The 12,249-nt window shown below is 38.6% G+C and overlaps 1 protein-coding gene across 1 annotated transcript in view; it reads left to right on the forward strand.

Moving 5' to 3' along the window:
- LOC149194393 (phosphatidylinositol 3-kinase, root isoform-like) overlaps positions 1-12,249 on the forward strand; it is a 353,842-nt gene that overhangs the window by 248,072 nt on the left and 93,521 nt on the right. The window contains exons 14-15 of the mRNA XM_089405076.1: positions 8,718-8,855; positions 9,356-9,510. Of these exons, the coding sequence (XP_089261202.1) occupies positions 8,718-8,855; positions 9,356-9,510 (293 nt within the window). The remainder of the gene's footprint in view (positions 1-8,717; positions 8,856-9,355; positions 9,511-12,249) is intronic.

Here is a 12,249-nt window from a genome sequence, read left to right on the forward strand (position 1 = left end):
AGACCCAACAAGAAATTTACAGTATTTACAAACCGAAAGCTCTTAAGCAGCCAGATTTATCAATAATCACAGTAATATTATCAGAATTTAATTTGAATGTAAAATGCTTCAGAAAACCCTGCATGCATTAATAAAAAAAAATATTTCGAATGATAAGCCCAGGATCAAGAACTGGCTGGGCTCTTTCAGAAAACACAATCCGGGAGTTGGCTGGTTCAACCGAGAACTTCCCCTAACGCCCGGTAATCTGAAAAAAGGATTTCCTGCACAGCTTAAAATCAACCATCAACGTAGAAGGCGAAAACAACAGTGAAACCCTGATCAAATGGAGATACCTGCCAAGAATCTAAACTATCATTCAAACCCCAAAGATCAGACAAGATACCTGTGCCTGGATCAATCTTCATTAAGCTATCATTAATGGCTGAAAATAAAATTTTGCAGAACAAATAGAACAATCTTACAGCATTTTCAGAAGAGTAACACCAGCAAGATTTTTAACCCCAAAGTCTTCTTTATTGCACAAAAAATGAACTACAAGAGAGCTTCTTCAGCGCAAGACTCACAGATCCAATGATCTGAAATGACCCCTAGCACCCTATTTAAAGGAAAAGATCCCAACGGCTAGTTCGAGTGATCCATGTCGAAATGATCTCGACCGTCGATGAGGATCAAGACATCTCTTAATCTCATCCGTCGAAATTATTAATTCATTAAAAAATGAAATTTTGCATGTATTTACTCAAAATATTATTATTTTATTATTTTTTAGGGTTTTTGCTTTATTTTATAATTTTTTATTTTATTATTATTATTATTATTTTTTTTTTTCAGTTATTTATTTTTAATTTTTTAATTCATTTTCTAAATGGATCCTCAAACTTAGCCTTTGGAAAAAACACCTAGGACTTAGGACTTAGGAAACATGAGGGGATTTAAAATATTTTTCAACCCTCAAGACACTTTACATCATGACTTTTACAATTTACATCTCAAGGGGACAAACCCACTTAACACAGACCCTCATAAGTCACCCAGTTCTACGACACAACTATAATCTAGCAGATTAACACACTAGGATTCTCCTAAAATTTTAATGACAAAATCAATCCCGGCTTTGGGGTCAGGCTGAAGGAAAACTCTGCCGATCATGGATCAGTGAGACGAAAAACCTTCCGGGACGTAGATTATCATTAGAAAGTTAGGTCCACCCAGGCAATTTACATACACGACTCACGTATGCTAAGATTATTTACATTTCATATATGCAAACTGGGTTTACAACATAAATCGATCAAGCTGTTGATGACTGCAGGATGGCACGGTCACGTCGATCAGGTGCTACCCCTTTTTGCAGAAAAAGCGGGTGTACTGCATGGGTAGTTGACCGACAGTGGTCAACACTGCTCTTTGGAATGTTGCAGGTGCATTACATAATCCAAAAGGAAGCACTCAATAAGCAAAAGTTCCCCATGGACAGGTAAATGTGGTCTTGTCCTGATCCTCAGGTTCTACTTGAATTTGATTATAACCACTAAAACCATCCAGAAATGTAAATTACTTTTTGGCTGCTAATGTATCTAATACTTGATCGATAAAGGGCAAAGGAAAGTGATCCTTCAAGGTTGCTTTGTTCAATTCTCTGTAATCAGTACATACCCTCCATTTACCATTTTTTTTGGGTACTATAACCAAAGGAGAAACCCATCGGCTATCTGAAATTGGATAAATGAAGTTTACATTGAGTAGTTTTTGGAGCTCTTCTTTCACTATCTCCCTAAGATTTGGATTCATCCTTCTCTGAGGTTGTCTGATTGGTCTACTGTTTTCCTCAATATAGATATGATGGATGCAAGTCTTAGGGTCAATACCTTTCATATCAGTATACTCCCATGCAAATGCAGTAGAATGTTTTTGCAAGATTTTGGTTAGCTCTCCCTGTTGTGATTTTTCCAAGTTTTTGTTGATATTCAATGTTTTACCTAGAAAAATCTCAATGGTAGAACTACCAAACTCTTCCATAGAGTAAAGAGACATTTGTCTTGATGATAAATACTCAATGTCAAAATCTAACTGAAATTGTGTGTGGTCATATTCTGAAGATGTTTCAAAATTTTCTAATGTGTTCAGAATTTGACTATCTTCACTGATTTCAGAAATGGTAAAGACAGGTTGTATAGTGTCCTCATCATCGACCCATTCATTGTCTCCTACTTCTGTAATTGCTTTTGCTGGAGGATACAAATTGAATTTCTTTGTCGAACTACCATCAGAAATGTACATATCCCCAGATCTACAACTAATGAAAGCATCAGCTGTGGCTAGCCAAGGTCTTCCTAAGATGAGTGGGTGCCCTCCTAAATTACTCTTGGGAGTCAAAATCATGAAATCTACTGGATATTCCCAAGAATCTAAGGAGACTGAAATATCTTCTAATACACCATCTGGTTTGATTATTGATCTATCTGCAAGCTGCAATAAGGTAAGTGTAAAAAGAAGATTGGGAAGTTTTAGCTGCTCCATAGTCTGTCTACTCATAATGTTGATAGCAACCCCTAAGTCAATCAAAGTATTTGGAATTTCTATCCCATTTATATGTGTCTTGAAAATTGTACTTCCTGGATCTACATATTTCTGCATGGTAATTTTTCCCATCATGATATCTGCAATTTTTCCTACCAAGTGAATCCTTCTTGTATCTCTTGGTTTCCTTCCTGGTCTTTTAAGACTCAACTCCTTTATTGTTTTTGCTAGAATAGGAATCTCTCTAATGGCTTGTAGCAAAGGAATCTTGATACAGACATTCTTTAATTCATCTAGGAAATCATAGTCAGGCAACAAGATTTGTTTTTCCACCCCTTTGTCAATTTGTAATCTTTCAGGGAAAGGAGGTGTGGACGAAGATGCAGGTTGCTCAACTATAGGAGTTGTGGGGGGACTCTTTTTTCTTTTTTTTTCTTTTTGAACGGTTGGGTTTTGAAGAGATGCTTCTTCAGAATCTTTATTGGCTTTAAGAGAATCCTCCTCAGAGGTATCTTGCTCTTGAACATCTATAGAAGGTTTTTCTAAAACTCTACCAGACCTGAGTTGTACATCATTGAGAGGAACAATCATATAGGTAGGAAATTGTTGTCCTTCTACCATGTAAGCATTCTGAGGATTTTTGTTATTGGGATTTGGCAATGGTTGGGTTGGTAGTTGATTTGTCTTTTGTTGAAATGGAAGCAAGAGTCAAGAATTTGGATTTTGTTGAGAAGGTTGTTGTGGAAATGGTAATGAAAGTTGTGGGTTTTGATTTGGAATTTGTGGATTTTGTTGATTTTGAAAAGATGGAGGATATTGATAAAATTAAGAAAATCTCCCATAAGGATTTTGCATCCCTTGTGCCCATGATTGGTATGGATTTTGAGATTGGGGCCAAGGTTGTTGCCAAGAATTCCAATTTGGTGGGAGCTGAAAGTTCATAGGATTGTTAAATCCTTGATTTTGTGGCCCCTGCCATGGTCTTCTTGAAACAAAACAAAGGGATTCTACTGAATTTGGATCTTCCTGAAAGACAGCTTTGAGCCCAGGAATTGAAGGACAATCCTTGGTCTCATGGCTTTCTGAGCAAATCACACGTCTCTACAACTTTTGCATCCAAGGGACATTCCCTTAAAGCATGTTTCTTTCTACATTTTGGACAAAAGATGGCTAAGGCTTCGGCTTTTGCTTTCTACTTGTTTTGTATCTTAAGGGTGTCTAGTTGTTCACTAAGGCTCCATAGAATATCAGTTTTGAACTCATCAAGCATATTGCCAATCTCTGCCCTACTTACTGATCCGGTTGCAGATTTGTTTGCTCTAATAAGAGAAGGATCTCTAGGCCCTTTCCTAGTTTTAGATTTTCCCCTTTGAGAGATGGACACATAGTTCTGCTATGTCATGGAGTGGAAGTTGAGAAATATCTCCCTTCCCCATCATGTTTAAAATATCTATCCATTCATCTCTAATGGCTTTTAATAGAAGGGATTTCAAGGTTTCTTCATCTAAATTACTCATTTTTGCTCTCTCTAAGTTGTATTGAAAATTTTCAAGTAGATCCTCCAAGTTTTCATCTTCTTTTTGTATCATCTTGAATACCTCATCCTTATGATTGGTGGGCATACAATAATCCAAGTATCTATCCAAAAATGTTTGTTTCATATCATTCCAAGTTCTAATAGATTGAGTGACTAATCCCATGAACCATTTCAAAGCCGCTCCTTTCAATGTTGAAGGAAAAAGTTTGAGTTTTTGAGAGTCTTCCATATAATCATAGATTCGGCACAAGACTTCAAACTCAAATAGAAATGTTTCAGGATCCTCACTTTGCAACCCATAAAAGTTTGGGAGGACAGATGGTGAAATATTTTTCATTGTTGTATGGGTCTCCTCATCGGCGATAGGAAATCCAAATGAGTTATCTCCATCCCTATTTCCCCCATTGTTACCTCTACCTCCTCCTTTGTTTCCTCCTCCTTTACCTCTACCTCTACCCCCTCCTATAAATCTGTTTACTACTTCCTTTGTCATGATAGTTTCCTCAGAGTTTTCAGAGTCCTCTGGGTCTTCTATTAATAGTGAACAAGGAGGAATTTTTCCTTTTTCTTCTTCAGGTGATTCTACTTCTTTAATTACAATATGTTCCCCTGTAGAAATGAAGAAAGGTTATTTTCCTAGGTCAGATTTGATGTATAGTGTGGGAGAGTCTCCTAATTCAACTACTGCCCCTTGAATTCTAGGAATCCTAAGGCTGGGAGTATGAGTTGGAGATGATGGAGGTATATCTTGTCTATGCCTTGAAGTAGCTGGAGTTGTAAAAATTGAACTTTTGGCCCTAGCTATAAACCTTCCCCTAGAATCTCTTGCTCTATGCATGTCATTTTTTTATATTTTTTATATTTTTCAAGTTGGGCTAATAATTCTCTTTCTGATCTTCCAAGTCACACTAGGTGCAAGAAGAGAACATAATCAAGAAATTATTAAACTAACAACTCTCTTTTCTGTTCCTCCAGATCACACTAGGTGCAAGAGGAGAGCATATTTCAAGAAGTTATCAATTTTTCCCTTCCTTTTTTTTTAAGAGATTGGCTACCTAGTTACACTTCCCCGACAACGGCGCCAAAATGTTTGGTCAATTTAGTGTGTCCTAAATTGCCACATTAATTATCAATCCGGGAGTCGTAAACTGATGAAGTGTGGCGCACTATATGTGCACTATTAGAGAAAAAGAAATTCTGGATCAGTAGATGAAGGCAAGTATGGTTATAGATTTTAAGGCGGTTGTGTCCTCTATAATGGTTCCCAAAACTTAACACTTCAGAAGGTATATTAGTGATGAAAGTAATACTTGAACAAGAATGAAAATGTGCTGCTATTTAAAACAAGTAAATAATGAACTACTGATCATGAAACTATCGTCTCTGCTGCTGTCTAAATACAGAAAAATGATTTAAGCCACTGCACTCAAAGAAATTAAAAATTGCAAGGAAAATAAAACTAAAATCAAATCACATCATTCATAATCTGATTCCTCGCCAGTAGTCCAGCTATGGCTTTCGGAGGTAACTGACTGATATGAACAATTTAATATCTAATTGCAGAAAAGTAAAACTAAAATCAAATTACACATTCATAATTCGATCCCTAGCTATGGCTTTCGGAGGTAACCATCAATGATTTGAGCAATTTAATATCTAATTGCAGAAAAGTAAAACTAAAATCAAATTACACATTCATAATTCAATCCCTTGCCAGTAGTCTAGCTATGGCTTTCGGAGATAACTGTCAATGATATGAGCAATTTAATATCTAAGCTAACTAATAAAGCAAGTAAACAAAACTGAAATCAACAAAACAGAACTGGAATTAAAATACTAAGAAAAGCAAAGTCAACAGAGAATTAATCCCATGTCATTAGTCATTGTGAAAATTATATGCAGATTCCCGGGCTGCCTACTCTATCCTGAAACATACATGTTCTGTAAAATCATGAACAAAAGTGGAATGTTAATACCATGACAATTGAAATATACACAGGTGGAATATATGCAAATGGAAATAAGAAAACGATGCATAAAACTTTACAGCAACAAGAGAAACGAAACCTCAGCGTACAAGGGCCCTCTGCACAGCCTCGGTCAACAGGCTATCAATCCAAGATTATGTTCACGCAATCATGTAGAAACAGAGTCTTCTCATATATTTCATAACACAGTTACAACAATAAAACTAGTGTCACGACACAGTGGGCTTGAACAACAAAAATTACATTCACAAAGACTAAGACTATGTGTTATAGAAACGCGTTATTTATAACAAATTTTACATAACTATTTACATAAATGGTTTCTTGTAGAACTACGTGAACAGGGGACACGTAAAAGACGGCGTCCATGGATTTAGCGTACTGGTTGTCGAAAATATTAAATCTATCAACCGTGGTTGTTAGATTCTCGTCATGGGTCAGTCTACAGGTGGCAACAGACCCCAGAGAGTTAGGAACGGCCACGCATCCTTTAGAATCCTTCACGTGCTGGAAAACAGAGTCTGGCTGCCGTAGGACTCTTACGTAGGACCATCGTTTGACCACCGTTGACCACAGCTTTCCTTGATGAATTCGGCTGAACCAATAGGACCTGATCCATGTCCAGGTCATTTCTAACTTGCCCATGTGGCTTGTTTTGCCTGGTGACACCTGCAACATAGAATTTAACAAAAACAACTGCGGAAAGTTGAATCAGCTGTGGAAATTGACTGGATTCCGCAGCTAATGAGCAAAATCTAGTTCAAACAGCAAACACAAAAACATAGTCAGAAAACCATTTATATGCTCTTTTAAAATCAATATGCAATGATATCTGATAGCTTATGGAGTGCTGGTGAGGGGAAAAGTCTGGGAAAAATGTGTAGGAGAGGTGTAATTTCAAAGCTCTACACTAGGGTGACTTATTAGGGTTTTTATTGGAAAGCCCTAGTTATAATTTTATTTTCACTTGTGACTTCTGAATGATGAGCCTTAGTTGACCCTGTGTGCCCAATGGAAAGGCACTGCTTTTTGATCCTTACTCTTAATCCTTTAACTCTTTTAAATTGTTTTGTGGGATTTCCTCTTCAAATCAGCTTGGAAATCATTGCCTTGAAATCTCAGCAATCTTACTCTAGGGTAGTCCCCCTTGAGTTGATAGAGAGCCGGCCAAAAGTGTATAAGAGTGTTGATGAGGTGATAGTAGGCTCCATTTAAGCTTTACCTAGCCTGCACTTGGGCTTTAGGATTATCTCAAGGGGGGTGGAATTGTGTATAATGATGACCAAAGCTCAACATATGTGGAAATAAGAGGACATCAAGGGGGCAATCCGTGAGGAATGTAGTCCATCACATCCAAAACCATTCTATGTGCAATACGTGCCCAAGTGCCCTAGAGTGTTTACACAACAAGGCTTAATCATGCAACATGTTGCCAAACATTGTCATTTAGAGGGATAGAGGTGATAGTAGGCTCCCTTTAAGCTTTACCTAGCCTGCACTTGGGCTTTAGGATTATCTCAATGGGGGTGGAATTGTGTATAATGATGACCAAAGCTCAACATATGTGGAAATAAGAGGACATCAAGGGGCCAATCCGTGAGGAATGTAGTCCATCACATCCAAAACCATTCTATGTGCAATAAGTGCCCAAGTGCACTAGAGTGTTTACACAACAAGGCTTAATCATGCAACATGTTGCCAAACATCATCATTTAGAGGGATAGAACTGTGTAGAAAGTGGTGCATACAAGGAGCACTCTGCTAGGACATGTAAATCATGCCAAGGCGGCATATCGATGCTAAACAAGCCCAAAAACCTTAGGGCATTTTTCTACAAGAGCCAAACATCGGCACGTCACCGACATCCAACACCTTGAAGGGTTAATCATCATACAAATGTGTGTACAGGTGGAGTGGTCTCTCAAAATGAAGAAAACAAATATCAGGGATAACATTATAATGCTGCAAAACACCTTGTGAGGTAGGGCATTCCTTAGCCAAGGGTAGGAACTGATGAAAGTCATCAACATAATCATTGTAAAGCTGATGCAATAAGTAAATGCATGCAAAATAATGAGTGCATCATTGGATGATCCAATAAACATGATATCCAATCTGAAAATGAGGGCAAATGGATCTCCTCCATTCACCGCACTGAACCAATGGATCAAGTGATAGCATCATCTCCTAGAAAATCATATGTATCCCTAGTCCATCAAATGCTCCATTAGCATCATCCTGCAAAACTATGATGTGATGAAAGTCACAAATGTTGTGATACAAATCACAATTGGAGGCCTCATACCAAGGGGTAACAAGTCACTTGACACTTATGTGACCTTTAGGTAATGAAATTTTAGTAAATGACTTCTACTTTTTTTGAAGTTCTAATTCTCCAGTGGATCCATGATGCATCTTTGCAATATTTCTGTGTAATACTTCTACATAGGCTTGATTTTTTCTTTAAATAATGAAAAGATGTAGGGAGTATTGCTTTGAAATTTTTACTGTTCCTAAAATGTTTTCTAAACTTAATTTTGAGAATATGGTTCCCAGAAATATAGACTTGGTCATAATTCTTTATGCCTTTTTGGTTCTAGTTATATGAAGAAACAATAGCACTCTAATCAATATTTATTCACAATTTTTTTTTGATCTTATGATTCTAGGTTATTCAAATGGTGTCACTGATGGATCGACTATTAAAGCTGGAAAATCTTGACCTACAACTAACTCCATATAAAGTATTGGCAACAGGCCATGAAGAAGGAATGATAGAGTTCATCCCATCAAATTCTTTAGCTCAAGTAAGTTGAATATCACTGCACAATTTATGACAAATTGGAGAAGTGCGATGGGTTTTTTGATACATGCACTAAAAGTTTGTGACGTTTCATTTCAATACCATCTAAATAAATGGTTAACCCAGAGATAAATCAAAACTCTCTTGTACTTCAAGAAAAGAAAACATTTGTCTTGTAGGGTGTCTAAAATATGTTTTTTCAATAATAAGATAACATCTCTTTTGTTTAATATTCTAAACTTATTTCTTTAATGTAGATTATGAGGTGAAGCAACTTTCAAGCTGAAAATAAAGTTGGTATTCTTGGTTTAACAAGATATGTTGTGCGGACATGCTTCTATATTTAGTAGTTCCATAATAATCAATTTTTCATATGCATTCTACAAAAGAAAGTCAGTTTCTTTCTACAAGCACATAACCTGAATGAGATTTAATGATTTGGCTTTGATGTGTAGCTTCAATGAGCATATAACACTGACTTTTGTGACTTTTTATATTTGTCAGATTCTTTCAGAACATCGGAGTCTTGTAAACTATCTGCAGCAATATCATCCTGATGAAAATGGACCATTTGGCATCACAGCAACATGTCTGGAAACGTTTATTAAAAGTTGTGCTGGCTACTGTGTTATTACCTACATCCTTGGTGTTGGTGACAGGTTTCTATAACTTTTAAACTTTCTATCTGATAGCCTCAAACATAGATGCATAATTTTTTGTTGTTGTAATGTATAGTAGTAGAGTGGAATTTTTCCCACCTGAAGTCCCTCCAGAATGAAGCTAAAACTGTAGAGCTATGAATTAGTTGACCAGTTCTTAATTTTATACTCTCATACTCAGCGATATGTAACAGTGTTTTCTTCCTGAACTCTGCATATTTTAATGGGAGCTAACAAGCTGTTGGAAATACTGAGAGGGGGGTGAATCATTATTTTACTTACGATTAGTTATTTCTTTTACAGAGCATTAATTAACTTCAACATCAGATCCACGGTTGCAGGGGAGCGCCGCCCCCCTCACCCCCACACAAACCCGCTCCCAATTTGCGCTTTGCTCGGGAGCGCATTCCCGAAATCACCCCCGAAGGGTGAGCGATTTCAGGGACGCACTCCCTTAGAAAAAACGCTCCTTGGTTTTTAGTGAGAGATTAGAGGAGCTCCCTAGTCCTTTTTGCAATTTTTTTTTGCAGTAAAATTCCAAATGCAATTTTTTTTCAAAGAAAAATGATTTTTGAGTGGGGCAGCCTAATGATCAAGCCTATGGCCCTAGTATTGATATGTGATTCATGGTAATGTTAAATTATTAAAGTAAAAGGATGAAAATTTTCATCCTTTTACTTAAATTTTTAACATTACCATGAAATGACTTAGGATGTTTGAGAGTGGTTCCGACCTCATTGGATTTCTGCATCCCTCACCCTCCGCTACTGTGTTGATCCTCCTGGTGCTATCTCTGCCTCTTTGCTTCTGTATTCAATGTCCCTCAGCTGCAACTCTGATCACTCTCTCGACTTCCTTAGCAAACCTAGCCCCAAAAAGTCAAAATCTTGATCAACTCAGTGTATTTTCGAAGTGACCCTCAAGCCTCCTCTTATACTTTTCTCGTGGACAATTCAACGACCGAGATTAAGTCCCTATTCAATGGCTAGGATTAGATCTGGCTTGATCCATGACTTTTGAACCATTCTAACTTAGATTTATATTAATTTACATTAATATTTTATTTTCCCTAAGTTTAGACTTAGGGACTCTATTAAAACTATCAATTATTTTAATATCTCCCAAACTATTTAGAATCTGTCCAAACCATTTTTGGGTATTGGAGATCTCATGTGCCTTAGCTTCTTCGCCAATTTTTGCGACTAGAGCACATCCGATGCTGCCCCAAATCAACACTCCCTCTTAGCGAGGACTGTGCTCTAGTAATAATACTCACTGCGCATCACTTTGATCATCTGGCATTGGTTCCTGTGCTGATGCTAGGCCGCCCAACATCCTTCGCACTGCTGCATCATGTACTACTACCCATGGCCCTGCCACCGCCACTACTGCAACCCAGTTACTGAGAAATAACTGATCTCCCAACTCTAACGTCTCTGTCAGGCTAGAGACCCCCATGATGCTGAAGCTCCTTCTGTCGCTGAAAAGTCCTCCCTCTCTGACCTCTACGCTGCTGTAACAACTCCCTGCTTCTCGCACCGTTGCACACCTCTTTGTGCCATCCTGCACTATTTCAACACTCCCGTGCTTCTCGCATTGCTGCCTCATGCTGTTCTGGGAATCTTGCACTGTAGCTCCTTCTGTTGCTTCATTCGCATTTGTCTCTACTGACATCGCCAGTACTGGTACTCCTCTTTGAGGCTCCCGTAGCAAGGTCTAATCCAAGAGGCTGGGTACCTCGAGGATCTTGCCCCTCATCGCCTGTAGTCCATCTGACTACAGCTCGATGTCTCCCCACTTCTGCTCAAGTGGTGTGTGTGCACTCATGGCACAGTTATCGTCTATCTCCACTTCCTTCTCTGCCCTTGCTGGCACAGCCTTGGTCTCAGGGGCCTCTCCCTTGCTCTTCTTCCTTGGACACTAGGTCGCATAATGACCCAGTTCCCCACAGTGGAAGCATTTGACCTTAGAGAGGTCCTTCTTCTTTTGTTTCTCTTGCTTTCCCTCAGATGCTAGGGCAGCATCCACCTCCTCCTCCTCCTTGATTCTGATCCCCTTGCCGCTGCCTCCCGTCTTTCTCAGCCTTCTGATCTCTTTTTGGCGAAGAGCCGCCCACATTTCCTCCCAATCTGGAAGGATCGACCTGCCTGGTATGATCTAGACAAAAACCTCCCAGTCTTCAGAGACTGCGTTCAGTGTTGTTCTCACTATCAATTCTTGATCCAGCATGGCCTCTGTGGAAGTCAGCTGATCCTGGATCTCCTTCAATCGAACGAGGAAAGTGTCGATCTGTTCTCTCTTTTGCATCTGGTATGATCGCAGTTGATTTTCTAGTAACATCCTTCTCTGCACAGAAGTATGTTGGTACAATTTCTTTAGGCCCTCCCACATCTCATTTTTTGTGTCCCTTTCGATAATATGTGGTACTACATGGTCCTTGACCCTGTCAAGAATGATGCTCTTGGCCCTCGCTATTGCCTCCTCATACTTGTCATTATCAGCTGGGTCAACTGGGATCGCTATCGTCCCCAAGGCGAAGTGCTTGACACGATTCCTGTCTAGAACGGATAAGATTCTGGCCTTCCAAACTACGAAGTTTGAGGCTCCGTTCAGTTTTTTCTAGTCTCTTACCCCGTTCATTTCCATCTCGCTGCTCCTCTACTTCCCTCTTGGAAGTTCTTGGTATGACTCCCTCTGAGCTTTGATTTCCCTCCTGGAAACCCTTCTGACAATGTCAAG

This window comes from Pinus tabuliformis, chromosome 2_2 (assembly GCF_031772625.1).
Source record: "Pinus tabuliformis cultivar Carrire ecotype Pingquan chromosome 2_2, CPIR1, whole genome shotgun sequence".
Lineage (NCBI taxonomy): Eukaryota > Viridiplantae > Streptophyta > Pinopsida > Pinales > Pinaceae > Pinus > Pinus tabuliformis.